The 21895-nt window shown below is 40.7% G+C and overlaps 1 protein-coding gene across 1 annotated transcript; it reads right to left on the reverse strand.

Annotated features, from left to right (window-relative positions):
• Nucleotides 1-561: 561 nt before the first annotated feature.
• ppp1r3aa (protein phosphatase 1, regulatory subunit 3Aa) lies at nucleotides 562-21646 on the reverse strand. The gene is made up of 5 exons (XM_053314243.1): nucleotides 20946-21646; nucleotides 19726-19784; nucleotides 19516-19613; nucleotides 16344-18606; nucleotides 562-656 (listed from the first exon to the last, which is right to left on the reverse strand). Exons 1-5 carry the CDS (start codon nucleotides 21644-21646, stop codon nucleotides 562-564), a joined length of 3216 nt encoding a protein of 1071 aa, XP_053170218.1.
• Nucleotides 21647-21895: the final 249 nt, after the last annotated feature.

Raw genomic sequence — 21895 nt, forward strand, 5'->3', positions numbered from 1 at the left:
GTATTTACTCCGCTATGTAAATTGTTGACCTATTTTATTAATTTATAAGATGTATAGCAATAAAATAGTATCCATTGTGTCAGAAAGCTCTTCCTGTGTGAACATCATTAATGATTGCTATGAATTAATCTTGTTCCTCATCTACCTTCAAATTCACATTTTTGACTGAAGCTCCAAACAGTCAACTGCGTAAATGCAAAACACCAGTATCATTAATACAAGGTTTGTGTGTGTTATGTGTCTAGGATGTTGAAACTGGCAGGGCATAGTTCTCTAATGTGAACAAAACAAATACACAAATGAATATGCTGCAGATCACATCATGGGGAGTGTGTAATCTGCTTTTTTTTGTCTTGCTCTGTGTGTTTGTTTTATGTCTGTAGCTGCATGGGTGAATCCTGACAAATTGACCAACCACAGCGGTCATTTCGAACAACCGCACAAGCTGCTGTGTTTATTAACTGTTTGACATTTATTTCAGGGCAGAGGATGGGAGGATAGAAGAAAAGAGAGGGAGAAAAAAGAAGGAGGGAGTCAGGAAGGACTGATGGTAAGGGAAGGTTAGGGGTAGTCGTGGAAACCCTCCATGCGTCGGCCCATGCGTGAGCTGCCATTGGCGGAAAGCTCACCGCTATTCCTGCTAAGGATTGCATTGTCTGGTGCGCGGAAGACACCTCTCACGTGCTCTTCCTCCATTCTCTCTCTCTCTCTCTATTTTCACTCTCTGAGTCAAGCTGTCTCCTACAAGCGATGCAGAGGCTGCTTGTTCAAATGGAATCCCCATCCCCATCCCCATCTCCCACACCCCCCCTAGTTTTCAAAATGAGGGCAGAGGGAATATCAGAACAAGAGAGGGAGAGAGAAAGACAGATTTGATAACACAAGTCACACAAATACATTTATTTTTTGACTCCTTCACTTGCCTTTCTGTGGCTGTGTTTGTAGGCACATTGTGGAGGTAAATGAGTGTTCTGTTATTAGTGTACTCAGCTAGACAAGCTTGCTCTTCCCAGATTTCCAGTGTCACAGATGCTGCTTGGCAAGCTTGGACTGAATTGAACCCTCTGTAATGGCGGTAAAGGTACTGTCTGTCTGTCTGTGAAGGTCTCTGAAAGGCTACTGTTGTATTGTCAGTTCTTCCATCCGCATTGGAAAATAAAAAAATATGAATATGCAGCGTGGCTGTCACTGTACTACAAGATCAGAGCTGATAATACAGCAATAAAACAAACAAAAACAGAAATCAGAAGAGGAAAATGGTCATTTAGCAGGCGCTCTTTAGGTGGTGACTGAAGAATGTTACACAACGTTGTCATGGAAATAGAAACTGATCTGTTACCATGGTGAAGGACTCATTTAGCTGAGCATTCCAGTCATGGTTGTGTTAATCATGAAGCACTCAGAAATGTATGTCTCTTAGCACTGTTCACACATAAAACACACTCTCATTCCCAGTGATCAAGCATCTGCTACAGAATAATCATCATGGATCCAGCACCAAGGATTCTTTCCATCCATTCTAATTCAGTTATACAAAGCCGCTAATCTTTTGCCGTCCGTCTTATTTTGCATCAAAGGCATATTTGATCAAAGAATAATTGGAATGACACATCATACAAGACCTTACACTTTTATCATTATCTACTCATCAGAAACGGATGACAAAGCAGAGATGTTTGTAGTGAAGTGAATGAAAGGCAACCTGAGGTCTTTGTTGATTCTGATGGAAAGCTTTGAGACTCGACCCGCCAGTCTTCAAAAAGGACCTCAGTCCATGTCACCTTTGCATTCCTTCAACATTCTGTCTGTATCAGCTCGATTAAACTGTACCGAAAATGTTATTAATTTATTTTTACAATGTAATGGTGTGAACCTAATTTATTTCTATGTACCTTTCTTTGGGCCTCACAGGGAAAACTGGGTGGTGCATGTATATGTGTATATATACAATATGTCAATGCGTTTGTGCTTGATGGGTGTCTATTTTTTTTGTATAAATGTGTGTGTACACATAACCAACAGCAACACAGAAGGCTACAAAGCAAGGAAGGAAAGAGAGAGGGACTAGAAGAAAGAAAGGCAGGGAAGTGCACGAAATCCAAAGCATCTCTTTTCTATCGATTCAATGCAAAGACAGTCACCATAGCAACACGGCAGTCTCACTGTAAGCGCCTTTCCCGCCCCCTCTTGCTCTGCTCGCCGACAAGGTATACTGGCACCCACTGATGCTGAGCAATTATGACATGTTTTCTCTGATGGAGTGCTGACAGGCAGCTTCCAATTCATTTCCCTAAGTTTGTCTGAAGCTTTTAATTAACTGGCCCTTTATTTTTTTCAGCTAAGAAAATAACATTTGTCAACTCTGCCCTCAAAAAGAGGGATAAGTTCCCTAAAGGTTAATGGTTGAAGGTTGTATGTAGTATGTAAGGAGGATTGGGGTTAAGGAGGCAATGTGCATTGTTTGTGTGTAGGAGCAGGAAAAGAAAGAACAGGAAAAAGAGAGGATGTCAGAGAGAGAGAGAGAGCGAGAGAGAGAGTGAGAGACAGAGTGGAGAGGCACTTATTCACATAAGCTGACAGCAGCAGGCTGAGGTGCTGTTTCCTCTCGCCTGTCACTCAAACTAAAATCAATTGGTGTAAAAAGCAATGAGGGAAACTGGACTTAGGCCTCTCTCTCTCCCTCACTCACTCACTCACACAAACACACACACACCACTCCCTTCCTACTTTCTCTCTCTTGTCTCTTATTCTCTTACTATGCACTCAAACGCACTCGCGCACACTGAGACACACACACACACACACACACACACACACTTACAGTATACCACAGACACCCATCCTCTCACATTTCACTAGCCTGGTAGCTAGTGAACCATAACAGGCCTGTCTTCTTTTACACCCTCCTTGTTAGCAGAGGGAGAAAGAGAGGAGGGGAGAGAGTTAAAGGGAAAGAAGTGACAAACTGCTGTACATTTATGAGAAAGAGAGCATTTACGCACATATGTGTGAGATCATGCACCTCAAAGAGAGGAGGATTATAGCCACTTCCCAAAGACATAATTTCAGCTCAATGAAGAGAGACTTGATATAGTTTAACTGATTATTAAAAAATACTTTCACAGCAATCGTAATTCCTCTCCCTTTTCAACGAAATTTTGATGCATTGTAGGTACTCTCTCCTTTTCTCTGCCTTTATCTGGCTGCGTGACACTGCTCATGACAAGGGTTATACACAGGTCAGACACTGCTCTTGTGTTACTATGGTAACTGTACAGTTAGTATAGTAAAAGGACTCTCAGTTTACCTTGGTAGATATTGGCATATATGTCATTGAGTTTGCTGATCTCAATAGCAAAAAAGCAAATAAGCAATAATGTGATTGTCAAGTTGAATGTTTCATAAAGTGACAAAATTAAAACTATATTATGAAGTCATATTCTGTCATTCATCCCCTATCCAAGACTTCTACTCTGAGCAAGATAAGTTCTTAAGAGTAGCTTATTATGTATTTTTAGGAGCGGGACCACGCCACAACTGCCCCCCCTCCGGCCATTCCTATAAATGCCACCTAGATTTCTCCTCCCCTTGCCCTCTCGTATTCTGCGCCCCCCCACCACCCTGTTTTTTCTCTTCCCTTTTCTACCTTTTCTCCATAGGGTCTGGCAACAGAAGAACTATGCTCAATCGTTTTCTTAAGAAGTCGCAAATGTCAAAATTAATCTCAAAACAAATCTTTTCTACTACAAGGCTGATTGATTTTGGTATAGGTATTCCTTAGAAGATATGTTCTCTAGAGGATTACAGTTGGTGATTTTGCAACCTTCTGTAAGGTAAAATGTACCCATAACTAATACTTATACCCATGATAGGACTGTGCAAATCCAGAGTGAATTCAATCAATATCCTCATGTTTGTTTGTTTGTTTTGTGATATTATAACCTTTCATCCTCCAACCACCATAATCTGATCCAGGATCCAGTCACCCCCAGAAAATTAATTTCCATTTTTGAAACTTCATTAGCATCATTTTTGTTAGCATCATACAACCAAGCCAAAATGTTAACTTTTCACGCAAGGCATCCCACAAGATTACAGTAAAATCATTGCTCCTATGTGCATAAGACATTTTGAGTTGAATGACCTGAATGACCTGAATTTTCCTCTAGCACTGCAAACATGTTTAAATTGCAAAGAGGATTTAAAAAAATGGGAAATCATCACCAATTAGTGTGTACATACTGTAAATAGACAATATGGAAAACTAACAAACACAAAGGCAACAAGAGATGATACTGGTTTACAAAACATGGACGAACATAGATAGGTAACAGGAGATGGTAATTGATGATAGCATTGTGTCTTTCTGTTATAGTGTTTTTATGGATTAGTGGTGTGTTTGTATTAATCAGAATGAGGACAACTCTTTTTTTGGAGTTGTATGAGTTGTAACTTCTTGTGTTTAATGTCTGATTTGGTTTCTTGAACTAATCACACATCAGCTTTCAAATCATCTGTGCGTAGCATGCTGTGTGGTCAATACTTTTGTCTCTTCCCCTACAACATGTAGTACATGTGAGACTAAGATGCCTTACTGTTGATATCATCAACAACCTGAAACATTTTAAATTGCCAGAGAAATATGTATTTTTTGAGGAGAGAGGGTAGGTCAACTAATTCATGACAACCCGAAGCATCCAGCAGAATTGTTTAATAATGCCTAGTGCTGAACTCCTTTTTATAACCCAGACAAAAAGAGAATTTCATTTTGAATGGGGCTGTTCCTGGGCGAGATAATTATACATCATTTTGTGAGATGAACCATTCTCAGATGAGCTTAAAAAATGAGCAGGATGATAAGGTTACCAGAGTTTGGCTTTGCACTGAGGATTGCTGCATTTAAAAAAAAATCTGGCTTGTATCTTGAGTGGCTGGTGTGTGTGCAATTGTACACCTAAATCAGTTTTACACAAACTAAAACACAAACTCCCACAACATCCAATGAATTGCAATGACCTCTGGTAAAAGTAGTTGCACACAAATTGCTTTTTGAAGAATGTAATTAAGGGAAAAACTGTGACTTTATTACCTTTTGGTGTGTTATAGGACAATTTATGTGCTGCAAAACTATGGTGTAATCCCTCTCTCGCACACACTCACACTCAAACTCAGTGATGAGATAATATACTTCTGTATAGAACATGTCCTTCCCTATTTCCTTATAAGCTCTGGAGGCATAGACATTGTTAGCAACTCCCATGCTGTACTCTGAGTTTGTCTGTGTCTGTGTGTGTGTGTGTGTTTGTGTGTACGCACATAAACCAAAGCATAGCAGTGCATAAATGAGTGTGAGCTGTGGGAGTGATCTCCCATTGGGAGTCCTATAGAGAGAGCATTAATCAGACCCAGGAGACCCTAGGCTCAGACAGAGCCTTCTACAAGGCATGTGTGTGAGTGAGATGCAGGGTGGCAATGTTCAAATGACTGCGTTTGACAGAAATCCGGTGAGCAGGTGACACACAGCAAGAACAGCAAAAACAAGATGGAAGTGTGTCAATTAAATACCAAAACTGTTACATACATACAGACGTGTGTTAGGCATGACGGTAAAGGACCATTTCATGAATCTGTTTACCACCTCTGTGCATGGGAAATGATGCTTTTGAAGAATTTGTGTTACCATTAACAAACATGTTGGATTCCTCCTGAGAGGTGTGAGGTATGCTGAATGCTGATGTGCACATTTTGTGTGTGTGTATGTGTCAAAGTGTGTATGGATAGATAATAGGCTACCAGAAGATGGATTCGACATACACTCCATGCATGCAAGTCATTAGACAACAACTTGCACTGAGGACTTTAACATGGTGTTAAATTGACCAGGTGATTTAAGTCATACACGCTCACATGCACTGAACATACAGAGAAAGACTGATGCAGACCTGTGCTGGTGATTTACAGGTGCACAGCTGTAAAAATCGATTGGACTTAGGGTCACCTCATACACAGCAACAGTGTACACATCTCATCCCTCTATGTTTCTTATCCTCTTTTCTATGGGATTAAAATGCTGACATAAATCGCGTGCGGATCTCATTTATATATCCTGCATCTCTGCTCCCTTGAGCAATCTTTTAGCCTGCGAGGACAAAAACATGCTTGAGCGTGCGCAGAATTTGCTCAAAAACGTTCTCCTGCTCGCTCGTGAACAGATTTTCCTGCTCGCAAAACTTTCCCCGCCCACACGCAAGACTTTCCCCTGCTCGCTCGCTGGGTTACTTTAGTGGGTGTTTTTTTGTCAGTAAGGAGGCGGGCCTGGGGGCATGCCAATCACCATTGTATTCCAGAATATATTTGGTTGAGCGGCTTTGCCAACTGGACAGCGATTTATGTCAGCGTTTTAATCCCATACTTTTCTTTACATCCCTTTTTCCTCGAATTCATCTGTTCAGCATCTGGTTTTATTTACTATACATTCCTTACTTTTGTCCATTTCTTCTTTCCATCTGCTACTCCCATTGTTCTTTCTAATACCTGCCTATTCTTTACCTTATGGTTCCATGTGGCTGGCAACCTCTCATAAATAACACACACAATTGCAATCTTCTATCCTTTTCGATCTTAATCCTTCTCCAAAACAACTGGTTTTCTATTCCATCTGTTTTGTTCTGTCCTCCTTTCACCCATTCTATGTCTTTATCCTCTTTATTCCATGCATATGCGTGTGTGTGTTTACAGTCTGTATTTAGTAGTCTGCTGTGGCAAGTCAAAGGGATTACTGCTGGGCACATTGGTAAAATGAAGAGGAAGAGATATGGGAGGGTGAAGTAGGGACACAGACAAGAAGAAAATGAAAGGAAGTGGCTGACAGCAAGTGATTTAAATAAAGGATGAGTTATTAGACACACCTTTTAATATAAGGTAATTGAACAATTCAAGTTTCAAAAAGGCGGTAAATTGCAGGTCTTCAGACTTCAGATCCTGAAATTGCCGGAGTGTATTTAAGTACTCATTACTTCATTTCAGAATTGAATTCAGATCTTTTAAAAATTAGTGAGACAAAATGCATTTTGAGTTGTTTTTATATGCCTCTACCACCACTTGATTCGATCCTGCAAAAATAGCTTGTGAAGATCATTGGAGGACATGCAAGGGTAATATTGAGTGAGAGAAAAACACAAGCAGCAGAGGGAAAAAAACACAAGTTGAAATGAGAAAAAAGATTAAAGCAGAGTCAAAACAGAGAGACAGATCCTGCTCTTTGTGTGACCTTTCCCTCAAAAAGATAGATAGAGAGAAAGAGATGGCTATGTGATAAAAAAAAAAAAAAAAAACCCATTCGTGTGAGCATGGCTGCCAACAATATGGTGGTTCTCAATATGGTGCACTCTTTGTGCTATCCAAACTGCCCACACACAGCCATATAACACAGTAAACAAGCACACGTTCTTGTGCGTCTTGATAGAAACACACACATTCTACACATTCTGCAGCGTCTCACACACCCATACGCCCACGCACACCCACACAAGGCACTGTGTTGGGCATAGACACACATGTGAGGTAAGGCTTCACACACAACACATACGGCACGCAGGCACGAAACATGACACAGTTTACCTTGGCTCCAGTTTCGCTGAATGAATCACCCCAAAATCTGTCCCTTCTGTCCAAAACCCTTACCCTCATTCCTATTCCGCTGTGAGGAGCAGGCAACAAAATCAGTGGATAATGTTGTTTTACGTTCCTACTACTCATCATACAAAGAAGAACAAGGTTACACAACGAACACTGACCCTTTTTTTCTTCTTCCAAAAATGACAAACCGCACTATGCTGTTTTAGCTTTCAAAATGTATTTTTTAAATATTGAAATATGAATTAAATTGATGTTGATAATGATGTTTAAATAGGCTCAACACCGTGAATGCACATTTTTAGGCTTGTTTTGTAAGGGGTTCAGTAACGTACAAAAGAATGTCAATAGCTTTACAAGCCCTTCCCCGTTCAATTTCCATTTCACTAGTCTTATGGGAGCCTGAGGGCCTTTGAAATGAACAGACACCGTGAGCTGTGTCTGAGTGATTTAACTCTTTTGTAAGACCAACATCACTGAGGGAATGAGAAAGGATCCATAGAGAGAGAGAGAGAGAGAGAGGGGGAGAGTGAAAGAGAGTTATATGGTTCTGTCAAATGTTGCTCTGACATTTAGGTCAGGCCAACGCTCTAAATGGCATGCAGACAGATTTACTGAGGGCTTTCAGAGAGGCCGACTGCTTGTCTTCTGACTGTCACACACGTAGGGCCTGCCTGGTCATCTCGAAAGCTTTTCTTAACCCTTTTGCTCCTTCCATTGGCTCCACTTCATATTACCTAAGTGTCGGTGCTTGTCTTTAACTAATCTGAATAGCAGCTTCAGATTTTTTTTATTTCATATAAATTTAGTTTTATATATTTAATGAAGTGATTTTGTTGTTCAAAAAATACAAGGTCACTTTTCCACTTGGCTCATTGTTCCTCTACAACAGTAGGAGGCTCTCTTGGGAAGTGCTGATTTTCCATTGAAGTTGCACAGCTCTCTAAAACTATTCCACTCAATTACTTAATTTGCACAGTTATTGCATTTACACCTCTTTCAAAGATTTCATTCATAAGGGATGGTGCTGTTTAAAGTTGGTCTAAAAAGGCTTTTACAAGCTTGTATTTCTAAATTATTTTAAGAGTTTAATATTAATGGCTATGTTTTGAGCTTGAGCTTTTGTGTTTTTAATAGCCATCACCCCAGTTCATCAGACACTGCATCAGCATTACATCAGCAAGTGATCACTAAACGCTTGTGACTATAGGTCTTTTCATGCATTGTTATAGCAACAGCTTTGGTATGATTGACTTGCTGTCAGCTGTAAGACTGCGCAGCTGTAATCAAACTTCAGAGAAAACCTTTTTCTGTCCCTCAAAGTGCCCACTTTCAAGAGCATGATAGCAGCACAGCTACACCACTCAAAGGTAAGAAGTATTTCTCAACAGCATGTTTAACTTTTACAGAGGAAAGACATCAAAATGAGGTTTTATTGATTCCTACCAGTAACAAAAAGGGCTAGTTGCAATATTAAGTTTTGAAAGTCACCAAACACCCAAATCTACTGATTAATGCTAATTATTTTAATGAAAGTTTGGTTATTTTTGTTCTTAATGACATGATAATATAATTGCTGTCATGCTCTGGAGGAGCAATAATGTGTTATCAGCGCTATAATTTGTTTGAGGTAGCAATTATAAGTAAGTAAGGTAAGCAAGGGTTAGAAAATTAAAGGTACTCCCATATAGGTTTCAATATTTAGTCTTGAGCCCTGTGTATTACTTAGGAACTGTTTTTAAACTTAATAGAAAAGGGCTACATAAATGTGTTCTGCCAGTCAGGCGTTACAATCTTTCAGCTATTTTGGCATTAAACGAGCATGTGTCCTAATGTCAGTCACCTAAAAATGGTATTTTGTTATGTTTGAGTGACAGATGCCATTAACTGTTTATAGTAATTATGACCTAGAGCAGTTGCCCAGTTGAGATGATGTCTCTACTATATGTGGACAAATTTCCACATTCATGGATGGAGGCTATAACCCAACAGTGGACTTTTGACACAGGACACCACTGTTCATTTCCCGTTTCCAACCGTGAGTGTGACATTTCCAAATGGGTTGACACAAGACACCACTGTTCGTTTTCCGTTTCCAACCGCGAGTGTGACATTTGCAAAACGGGTGTCAGGACAGACAGATGAACGCCCCCTAACCTTGTTTCCCTAACCTTAACAAAGTGGTCAATTTAATCCAAACCACGATCTTTCTGTAAATCTAACCAGACCCTAATCATAGCATTGTCACATCATAAAACATCATTATTTTCTAGCAGTGATTTGTTACAGTTTTGGAAAGCACAGACAAATTATGTTGTTCAGCCAGTTGCTGGTGATTGGGGTGAGATTAGATGAGATTAGAAAATGCTCTTATGTATCATTCTGGGGTGTATGGTCAAACATAACCCAACAAGGTTCATGTAGAGCCATTGCTATCCCAGCCACACATAGTAAAATCACAATGTAAATAAACAGCATACTGTGACATCAGAAGTAAAAATGCCAGTAATTAATTTAGTTTTAATATCACCATAAATAAAGAAGAGAGTTTGCAAGCAGTGAGTTATCTTAAACTGTAGGAGCAGAATAATCTAGGCATTGTGTCTGCAGGATAGTTGTTTTTGTTGCTCACTGTGGGATTCCATATTGTCTGCTTTTGAGATAAAGAGCCTAAAAAAAGCAGGTTTCTAGCCTTGAACACATCGCCTAATAATGTCTGCTGGCTAGGATGACAGCTCACAGAGAACAAGGAACTGCCCGGCACTGTCGTTTTTCCATAAGGTTCAGAAAGGACTGCCAAAGGCAAATTTTCTCAGGAATGTATTAGTTGACTGAATTGCCAGGACAGCACAGAAAAACAGCTCATCATGATTCACTGCGCTGCAAAAAATGTCCATCTTAACAAGCCACTTCACCTGACACTTGTGGTATTTTTAAGTAAAATGGGGTGAGATTATGTAGGCTAATAAAAACAGTTAACCCAGAGTATTTGTCACTCCTGACATCCAGAACCCTTTTGCTTTTCAAAACCTTTTAGTCTGTCTCAGTCTGATTTATAACTCTGTTCTGACAAGTGTCACATAAATAGGATTTGTGATATATTATTCTTGATTCATTTAGGGCTGCTGGCTACCAAAATGCTCTCACCTATGCATGCAAAAACCGTGACTACACCACACCAAATCCCATGTTAATACAGCATTCTTTGACTGAAATATCCACCCCTCCTCCTCCTCTTCTCCAGTTAGTCTTCCTCCTCATTCTTTTCTCACACCTCCTCGTTGTGATGAAACAAACCCTGCCGACAGTACTAAAGATGACAAACAACTCTGTCATCTCCCGGTAATGCTGCAAATGAAAGCAGTGGAAATAGGAGCATTGTAATGAATGCTATAAAAGCCTAAGATATACTGTGCAGTGTTGTCTAAAAGTCGAATACATGCAAAAATGTGAAGGCTGATGTCAAAAAGAGATTTATATATTGATGAAAGAGGCACATTGCTTCAGTAAAGAGGTAACTTATTTCACTGGTAAACAATTTATTATTGGTATTGATTGATAGTATGTGGCTGCCATCACTCAGTTGTACCTACTGTCTTTAATGTGACAGCAAACACATGAAAATGTTAAGAGACAACCTCCAACTGTATGGTACTAGTCCACTGTTTTACCCTCCATATGAATCTTCTAGCAGCCAGTATATACTACAATTAGTGCTGAATGGGAGGTGACGGTGTCCCACTCACACACAGCCTCCAAATGCCAAGTGGCAACAGCAGAAAGCCTGGCTGTCTCAGTGATGTAAGAGCCAGCGGACATCTGGGAATGTCGAGTCGCTAAGGGGAGTCAGAGAAGGAGACGAGGCTGAGGCAAGGGGGGGTGGGGGCAGGCATGAAGGTTTGGTGAGAGAGGGAGAGGTCGAGATGGCAAGGGGATGGGGGGTGATGAGGCTGTGAAGGCAGAATGGAGTGATGGATGCATAAAAAAAGTTGTTCTGTAGACTGGGGGAGAGTATGGACAATGCAGTCTGTCAGGTCTCCAATCTGTCAGCAGAGTGCCTCTGTTCCCCTCAGGCCTCACAACAAGGCCCTGCCTCATTTTGCGCTCTCATCCACTCACATACCATGTCCTCATACACCCTCTTGTCCCCGGCAGTGCACTTCACTGCACAGTGATTTTGCCAAAGGGATAAAAATAGATTATCTGGTTGTTCAGACTATTTAACATGCAAAATGACACCTTAAATTTAGGGTCAATGCAGATTGTGTCAAATATTGAATTGAGATGATCATATGATTCCTTTTTTTTTTTTTTTTGAGTATGGACCAAAGCCATTAACCATGATATTTGTGTCAGGCATACTGGAAGTGTCATGGATTCTCTGAAAACTGGAGCTACAGTGCCATCTGCTGGAAAAAATGAAACATTGCACTTTCCACTGTAAGCAAATTTAGTTGTTTTTATACTGTTTGCTGGACAATTCTGCCCAAAATGCAAAAAATGAACATGAATGAATCTTATGTAGTATTTGCAGTAAATTCTAAACATATGGAGCCACATACAACCAAAAAAGTTTATTTTATTACTCTTTCCATTATATAATATTACTTCCTATTTTTTATTTGCTGTGAAATACTAAAAATTGTCCCACAGACAGTACTGACAGAGGGACAATAGTAGGAAGAAACAGTAAATGCCTTAATCTCCTGATGATTTGATGACTGCAACTGAGCTGCAAGAATGCCCTCCTGAGAATATCACTCACATGACAAGCAGGGTACTTATTATAGTTTGCTCATCTCCCCTCGCTTACGCACGTACACCGAACACATACCAACAAACACACACTGTAATGTTATATACACACTGTAATGTGAGATGTGGAGAGAGGACAGCACCCATGTATATTGATGGACTCTCGTTTTAGTTGAGACTTGTATCACAAGGTTCGGGCTGTGATCCAGACAGTCAATTAATTTGTCTTGCTCTGCCACCTCAGGAAACCTCAGTGACCTGATATGAACCAGGGTAAAAGTGATCCCATGCAAAAAAAAAAAAAAAAAACTTCAAGTCTTGGCACACTTTTTTTTCTTAAAATTCATCTGGCACACTGTCCATGGAGTGAGAGGATTTAATTCATTAGTTTCATGGGATTTGTGGATATGAGCGTTTCTAAACAGCCATCTGGTTTTATAGACGTGGAACCTTAACCCGCTAACCTCTCGCAGGACTGATTCCTTTATATGTTGGCATTTGATAATATGAAAAGTAGCCTTGCACCTTACTGTAAACTCAACTTATCAAGGTTCTGCACTTGTTTCTCATTGTCTTCCTGTCACTGCTGCTTTTTATCTGCACGCTACTGTAGCCGTGCCAAGTTTGAACTGTGCCTCTTCTGAGCTAGTGCCCTGTAAAGAGTAGCCTTCTGCTGTGCCAACATTGGCTTTTGGCCAGTTTGATAAAGGTGCCAGCATGGGATTGCTGCCAGTTTACAAAAGGTCAGCATACCCCAGACAGGATCAAGTGACTTCTACTGAACTGCAGTGTCACTCAACCGCCATTTTAACATGTCACACAGAGGGACCTCTCTGCTTGTGGTGCACATGCAGATGATACATGTGAGGAGTGACACAACACCCAACAATTAAATGTCTATGTACACACAATGCCAGAATGAAAAGTTCGCCAATGTCATTATCCCTAGCTGTGAGGTGCATTATGTTGTGAAATGTGTTCATATTTTGTGTTTTATGCTTGTTTAAGGTTGGACATGGCTACTATGGAACAGTGACATCCATGACACACTTGCTGTCATTCTCAGTACATGAACATTCTCAGTAAATACACAGATACAGACATACACATCAACAAAACACCCATGGAAACATACAATATAGTTTCATACAGGATATCCCGTCCCTTTTGAAACTGTTACAACTGGTACTTTTGCACACCTGTTGCACTCTCCCATTTTTATCATCTGATCATTTTGATGTTACTGGATGGAGTTAATGTATTCACCATGCAGTGTCAAAACAGTGCTGACTATATGATGTTTTTGATTTAAGGGTTTCCTACTTTGTGTGTATCCATTTTGCAAAGGCCTCTGGTAAGACATCACAATGTCAAAATGTCAAAAAGGCTGAATTTTAACCTTTTGTATTATTAACTTGGTGATATACTGCCTTTAGTAAGTCTCATGAGGAGCAGGGATAAAACGGTCTGTGTGCAATGTGAATTTGAGTTAATTCCAACCGCTGTCAGCAGGCACTAAAACTGGAACAATGAATGACTCCTTAGAGGCAGAGGCACGGATGGGAGTACGTTATTCATTTTAAAGACATGCTGCTGAGATTCACAGAGTTGAGTCATCTGATAATCAATATATAATCCCACTGATAGAAATGTAACATCAAGAAATGCCCAATGTTTACTTCCTAAAATGTTCTACAAATGCAGTTATACTTCTGATCTTTTCTTGATGACGTGAGTTTCTAGAAATTACTGAATTAGATTTGTAGCACTCGCCAAATCCCAGAACAAAGAACATCAGATGGTTCTTCTGGTCTGTGAGGGGTGTCATCTAAGGGTCAGTGAGTTATCAAATGAGTAATACTGAACGACTGCCAATGAGGATTATGACATTTTCCAATCATGTTTCAGATATTCGTTCATGAATAATGGCTAGACCAACCCCACTGAAGTCGAACATTTTTGGTGATGTAGCGAGGGATACAACTTCTTTCCAATAACAGCTCACAATGCCTTAACAGTAAGTTACTATACAAATGATAAGCATAACTGTTTAACAAAGGGTTATGATTAGATGCTATCATATCATTTTTAAACTTATAGAGAAGATTAGTTGTGTAAAGGATACAAGAGTAATAATTAAGTGCTTTAAAAAGGTGTAAGTAGAAAATGATTAAGCAAAAACTAAAGCAGGAAAAAAAGTATGTTATGGGTAGATGTTAGACAAAAGAAAGTATGAAACGTAACTAAATTAAATGCTCACAGAGTTGAATGCATCTGAAAATACTCCTTTAAACAGCAATATCGTATTTCTGCTGGATGCATAGATGCCAAAACTTGAGTATAGGAAATAGGACCCAACAATTATTTATTGTCTTTTCTTGGTTGATTTTATTTCCTGTTGGTGGGCTCAGTATCTAGTACAATATAAATCATTGCACAGAAAACATCAAAAATTTTGGGATGTGTCTTTTGTTAGAGACCAAATAAATGTTTCAATTGTTTCTTTAGTTGTCTTAATTTCTTTTATTCAAATAAAGCAAGGAAAGAGAAATCTTTCATATTGCCAATGCCCGAACATTGCAAACACCCTTCATCTACATCAATCAAACACACACTCACGTTGTTCCATTTTGTTGAGTACTATTGGGCCCATAAAACACAGCAAATATACACACAACATACACATACGTTTACACTCAATCTGCATCAGCTCAGATATTCAAATAATGTTCACAAATTGAATTCAATTTTACTGTATAATTTCCTAAATTAAATTTAAGATTGTTTGGAATTGGAGTTTCTTCATACATTCCTCCTCTTTTTCATCTTGGGAGTTATAATTTATTCATTGTGACAAGGGGTCACAAGTATACATTTCTTGGTTTTCAGGTTTCACAAGCCAAAAAAAAGTTTGGGAACCACTGCAATAATTCACTTTGAGTTGGAAAAAACAAACACCCAAATATAAAATCACACAACCAAACACACACGTTATCAGTGCTGTATGTTGCATTTTGTTTGATCGCACCTCTGTCTAGCCTCCAATCATCCTCCCTGTGGTCTAACAGTTTGAATATACAGTATGATGATGTCACCATTGATTTGTCAATGATGTACTGATGTTAAAAAATGCCACACACAGCACCCTTTTAAGCTCTCCTCTCTCTGAAAACTCTCAACTCATCCCACCTTGTTCATTGTAACTGGGTGTCTCTTACACTTATAAAACCACCAGCACATTGAAGATATGTAGACTGCAAAGAATGCTGGGAAATCATATAGGAAAATGATGATGAAGAATCCAGCCACTACAAGGCCGCAGATTAGAACTCTGGTGATGAGACTGAGGATGTATAATATACTCCACCATAAACCAAAACCATCAGACTCTTTTAATTTCTTGGAGGGGGGACTTGAATGTTTGGGAGATGGGTGGTCTGATTGATTAAAACTATCCCTGCGGGCTATTACGCAGTCTTCTATTTGGCTGCCTGTCTCCTGATGGGTGACTGATCTTTCCTTTATTTGAGTGTAGTTTTCCTGATCCTTTGGAGAGCTGAGAGTATGGGCTGATTCAGTCAACGACTGCCTTCTTGGAGCAGATAAAGTGGGGTTGAGATCTTGACTGAGATGAGCACTTGAATCTGAATCTGTCTGTACTTTAAAGAGAAAGTGAGTTTGTTCTTTTTCACCGAGTGACTGACCTGTTTCTGTTGGCGAGAATTCATTGCTCCGACTGACTAAAGTTTGCTCAAGGCCTTGACAGAGGCTTAAATTAGGATCGGTTGGTAAGTCTGTCAAGGAGAATACACCTGAATCAAAAGTGTCATTGCAGTCTAAGTTTGAAAAAAGATTGCAATCTTGAGTAATATCTAGTATATCTGTCAGCTTTGCCCCCTCTCCATCAACAATATTTGTGTCTCTATTAAAGGCCTGCACATTGCCTCTCTGACCAAACACATCCTCCCAAATCCCATTGACCAAGTCTTCTCCGAATCTGTCTATGAGCATCTCCTCTAATCCTGATCCTATCACTTCAAGTGCTATAGTATTTTCTGTCGTAATAGGGTCTTTTGTTCCCTCTGACAAATTTTTATATTCAACAAGTGGAGAGCTCTCAACTTCTGCTGACAACTCTTTCACTTCAGCTGGTGCATTCTCACTCTTCCCCTGAGGGTTCTCAACGTTTCCCATCAACTCCCCCACTGCTTCTATTTCCAGCTTTCCAATACTCACCCTCTCAGCTCTATCTCTCTGACTCATATCTTCCTCTATTCTTTTTAATGTCTCAGGTTGGTGTTGAAGCTTTGTTGAAGTGTCTTTCTTCGCTACGTTCTCCTTCACGGTAACTTCTCTTGTTCTTATTTCACTGCCTACATGCTCATGACCCTTAATATGTTCCTGTGAATGAGTCCATCTCATTTCTACCTCCATCTGGTTTGGATTGCATTTATCTTTTGGAGAAGGTCTAAATGTATCATGGTCATTGTCGAAGACCTGTTTCTCTTGAATTATTCCACTATAGCTCAAGCTTATGCCTTTGTCTGTCTGATTTGAGACTGATACATGTTCATCTATTTCAGATTCCTGTGCCTGTGTGCGGTCCTCCTCCTCTTTCTGAAGGCACAGCACTTCCTCTGCTTCCTTATCTAAAAGCTGGATCATTTCAGCTTCTCCAATTAGTCTCTTTGTCTTTTCACTTGTTGTAGAATCAGAAGTTTCCACCTCTTTCTGTCCAAATCCATCCACGTTGCTGTTATTTGATGCTGCATCTTCACTCTCTGATTCATCCACTTTTGATTCATTTTCCATCATTTGGCTTTGCCTGATGTTTTTCTGACATGTTTGGTTTAGATTAAATTCGTCTGCATGTGACTGTGCAGGTCTTTTTTCATTTTCATCATTTTCATTCTGCTTTAATGCGTTTTCCCCGTTTTGGTTCAGGCTGACTTCCTCGCACTGCTTTTCATCTGCATACCTCTGGGAGATTTCACATTCTGGTCTAAATATTTCCTCTTCTGTAGATATGTTATTTTCCGTGCAGTTCGTTGTGATCCCTTCCTCCACTCTTTCTGTGGGCGCAGAGAACACAAACCTCTCCCCATCCTTTGTCCCCAGTCTGATTGTCTCCCTAAATGCCAGCGTGTTATCCATTGCATTGTGTGCTGTACCTGTAACCTCCTCTTCCTGGCTGTATGAAAGACCCTGATCCAGCCCTGTTCCCCGTGAGATCCTATCATCAGTGCTGGCATTCTGAGACTCTGGCATTGCTGTCATGTCTGTTGTCTCCGACTCCCCTGAGCTTGTTACTAAGTCAGCTGTGTGTGGCATAGAGGACTCATCGCCTCTTATTCCTCCTGCTTCTCTTATTATTCCTTCTCTTTCTTGCTCCTGGATTGCTTGCTTGTGACACTCAGTTGAACTGTCAACGGAGCCCTCGGACACGGGCGTTGCCCCTCTGAGGCTAAATTCCTGAAGAGTGTCTGTAACAGAGTTCGTCTGTGACCTTTGAGATGCCTCCTGTGTCACTGTGTTGTCATCTCTTGGGCGACTGACACATTCCTCTGCTGGCTGTTGGTCATTGACGTTTATGGCAGTATTAGCCAACGATGTTTCACGAGTGTCTGACAGCAGCTGACATGCAGTTGAGGTGGGTGCTTGTAAGGTGGTGGGTGTATCTGTGCCCAACTGAAATTCATGCTCCTGATTGCTTGCTACATATTGGGTTTGGGGCTCTTTATCATTTGGGGGAGACACTAACATTGCTGTCTGCAGCCACTCTGACTCTGGAACAGCAGAATGGTCCTTATAGCTCGGCCCATGAAGAAATGCCTGCCATACATCGCACACAGAGGTTTCTTCACTAGTTGTATCATCTGTACCGTTGAGAAAGGCCTCCCACATATCATCAACAGAAGGTTCCTCCGACGCTTTTGACATTTTAGCTGTTCCAGTCCAAATATCACCCTTGTCAGCAGTCTCACACTGCTGGGGTTTATCATTGTTCCAGTCCAATGTAAGCAGAGGAATCTGATGGTAGGTGAGTACCTGTGAACTCTCATTGGATGGTTTCTTGTGGCGTTTCTCGAGAGAGCTGGCAAAGTTATCCCACGTGGTTGATATTGGCTTCGGTTTCAGTTCCTGCTGTCTCCTTTGGAAGATGTCTTGCACACGTGCCAAACGTGCCACTCTGTGCCGGCTTCTTATGTTACCCACCTGTCAAAAAGGAAAAAGGTCAAAGGTAGAGCCAAGAGTATGTGCTTGAACTATAACCAGAGGCCACTAGGACAATGATTTGCTTAGTCTTTCAGGCCAACATGCATTTTAAATCCTTGTACCGGCTTCATATCAAACAATATTTGTGACACAAATAGAATTTCTCTGTGAGTTTCCATTCATCTTTGATATCTAACAATGATATCTGCAATGCACTGCAACATCACCATAGCCTCAGCACGTGAGCCTACTTTGGCTTACATCATCAGCTTTTCTGCACATTCACAAGCAGGCTACATGCAGATTTATTATTAGTAGTCTGCACATCAGTGATTTCAGACATGTTCTCAAGTGTCAGGTCAGCTGACTCTCCATATCCTTCTAGGACTTTTTATTGGAGCAGTATAGCATATCAAAAAGTCATTGAATAATTGGACTGTGTTAAAGCATACAGACATTAGGACCTTAAGTCAAGACAGTACAGAACAGAACAGTTGACACTGAACTGGGAGGTTGAGTTTGGCTAGTGCTTGTGACATGTAGGATTAAGTGAGGTACATTTGTAACAGGGGCAGCTAATGAGTAATGACAAAGAAAAGAGGCAGGAGACATAGTAGAGAGAATAGTAAATAATGATAATTATGAGTAATGATAATGAGGTGGGGGGCCATGAGGGACTGGAAGGCTTGGTCCAGTGAGGTGGGGGGGCATGGGCAGGGGCCCAGGACTTTCTGACTACAGCTTATATCAGCTGCTATAGACAGATACAACTGTATATGTGACCAGTCAACAACTGAAAAGTATTGATTGAGAGTTGTTTTGTGGCTAGCAGTTTTTACTTCTGGTATTTTCTGCTTTTCAGACTTTAAGTACAGTCTGTGCCTCCAAAAGATAATAAATGCACCTCACCAAAGGTTTGTGTTCTTCATGGTATAATAATGATTGTATCTCTGCACTGTCCATTGTCTTTCTGTCAGCTTCCACTGCTTCATGTGGGGCATCAGCTTCTGCAAAATGAAGAAACTCAGAAGGGTCAAAGCTGGCACACACTTATACACACACACTTAAGGACACACACACACACACACACACACACACACACACACACAGCCTACACACCTGCAGCAACTGTTACTGTGTTTATGGTGTCCCTGGTCTTTTCCTCTGCACTTCCCCTCCTATGGTTCAAAAGAAAACGACAAAGAAACAAGAAACAACATTACATACAGCAAGCTCACAGATATGTTTTACCAACAGTACTGCTCCAGTATTTCTTTATCAGCTGTGTATATGCTGTATGATGAGTTTCATCCAAAACATTACATTTGTTTCAGCAACTGTTTTATTTTAGAATGATGCTACATTTTTCTGTGTTTTTTCATGGGTGTTTTTCCTCTGTTATATCAATATAAAGTATGTCATTGGTGATGGGTTTGGTGAAATAGTCAAACCCCACCATCTTTTAATTGCAATTGCAAGCGCCACCCTCATTGTCACCCTCTTTTCACAAATTAACAGGTCTCATAATGTCTTGATGCTTCCAATTTTCAGCACATAATAAAACATTATGATAAAGAAGTTAGAGATATCCTCAAGACTTGTATAATGTTTTACTGTTTTACATCTCTCCTGTACTGCACCCCGACAGTACTGGCCCTTTAATGATTATGATACATGATTGTGGTAGTTGTGCACAAAATAGATGAAATCCTTGTTTCCATGTAGACAGCATATATCAGTGCCATGCTTGTGTGCTTTATTATCACATTTTCATGTATATACATGATAAGGTTTTTTTTCCTTAAGCAGAGGAAACAGGCTTTTTATGGATTGGTGTCAAAGAGGATAAAAATATGAATATCTGACCCCTTGCCACAGTGAGACGTCATGGAAACCTGGAAAAACACCTGACCTTAAATGGGCAATATGTGTTCTACAGTCCAAACATCCATTAGTGAAAAGTTATATAACAGTTTTCTGTAAACACACAATGGCCCAGCCAGCAAGCAATGCTAGCTTGTACTTGTACCTAATAAGAGTCACAGTTTAAACAGACACTCTGTGTCAAATGTCAAATTTTTTTCTCACAGGACCAATTTCAATTTTTTGGGGCTTTTGCTTTCTTGTTTGATTTCTGTAATCAAGCACAAACAAGAAGTAAGAAGCAACAGTAAGGACTAGCAAAAGATTTATTTTCTTGAAGAGTTTCTAGTGATAGTTTTGAATAACCTCCATTTCAATACTGATTATGACATCTATTGTTGACATTCAAGAGTGACGTGCATTGGTGACTCAGCGGTGGCATGTTTAAAAAAAGATTCAGCATCAGATTCTCTCACCTGTTAGTTCTTATGAGACAGCTCCTCTTGCCCTTGTGGCCAGCACTCTCTTCTTGCATTGGAGGCCCCTGTACCCTCTGGTGACAGAACAGCACGTAGTTCATGTCCTTGTTATTAGCCCAAAATGTGCCTACTTCTGTTTCATAACGCAGGCAAAACTCCAGTCTGGTCCCCCCTTTCTCAAAGGGAGGAACCATAGTATACATAAAGGCAAATTTATCCGTTTTTCTATCGCTGGATCCAGGCACATACTCCGCCAACAGGTCAAAGTAGGTTTTCCATTGATCCAGGGATATCCGAGCATAAACAGACTTATTGTAGCAGAGGTTGGCCACCTTGATGATGCCACGGAGTGTGGTGGTTCCTGGGAGAAGCCCAATGCTCTCCAGCTCCACCATCTCTGCTTCTAGCCTCTGATCCAGCTCTTCTGGGGATGAGGGGGTTGTAAACAGGCAGGACATATAGAACTCCTCCAATGGATTTGTTGCCTCCCTCTCAAGGGCATCGATGACCTCTGACTCTGCCAAATCAGCATTGTCAAACTCCTTGACTGACACCAGGTTGAGGCCAAATGCATCGGCAAATGACACCTTCCTCCGGACGACCAGTGGGGGCTCTTGTTCAGAGTCATCATCCGTTTCCTCATCTGTGGTGGAGCCCATGGGAGAGGAGGCCTCCATTTCTCCCTCTTCCTGTTCCATTCTTTTTTCCTCCTCGTCCTCCTCCATCCTCCCCCTATCTTTGTTCAAGGGCTGAATGTACAAAGGCTCCATAATGTGCAATGGCCTGAGAGGCAGCTGTCTGCCCGTCCTACCGTCTGTCTGGCTTGGAGGGTGGCATAGACCAGAGTGCCCCCAGCCTGGCTGCAGTGATACTGAAGAAGGGAGAGCAGGGAGAGGACGTGACTTGACAGATGGAGTTCGGTTACAGCTGAACATTGTGAGGCTGAG

This window comes from Scomber japonicus, chromosome 23 (assembly GCF_027409825.1).
Source record: "Scomber japonicus isolate fScoJap1 chromosome 23, fScoJap1.pri, whole genome shotgun sequence".
Lineage (NCBI taxonomy): Eukaryota > Metazoa > Chordata > Actinopteri > Scombriformes > Scombridae > Scomber > Scomber japonicus.

Excerpts from the sequence above, each read along its gene's own strand:
- ppp1r3aa (XM_053314243.1), bottom strand. The coding sequence starts at position 21,646 with ATGGAACAGGAAGAGGGAGAAATGGAGGCCTCCTCTCCCATGGGCTCC. Across the intron at positions 19,614-19,725 it reads CACAGTAACAGTTGCTGCAG|AAGCTGATGCCCCACATGAA; the intron begins GTGTGTAGGCTG and ends TTCATTTTGCAG. Across the intron at positions 18,607-19,515 it reads ATGAAGAACACAAACCTTTG|GTGGGTAACATAAGAAGCCG; the intron begins GTGAGGTGCATT and ends CCTTTTTGACAG.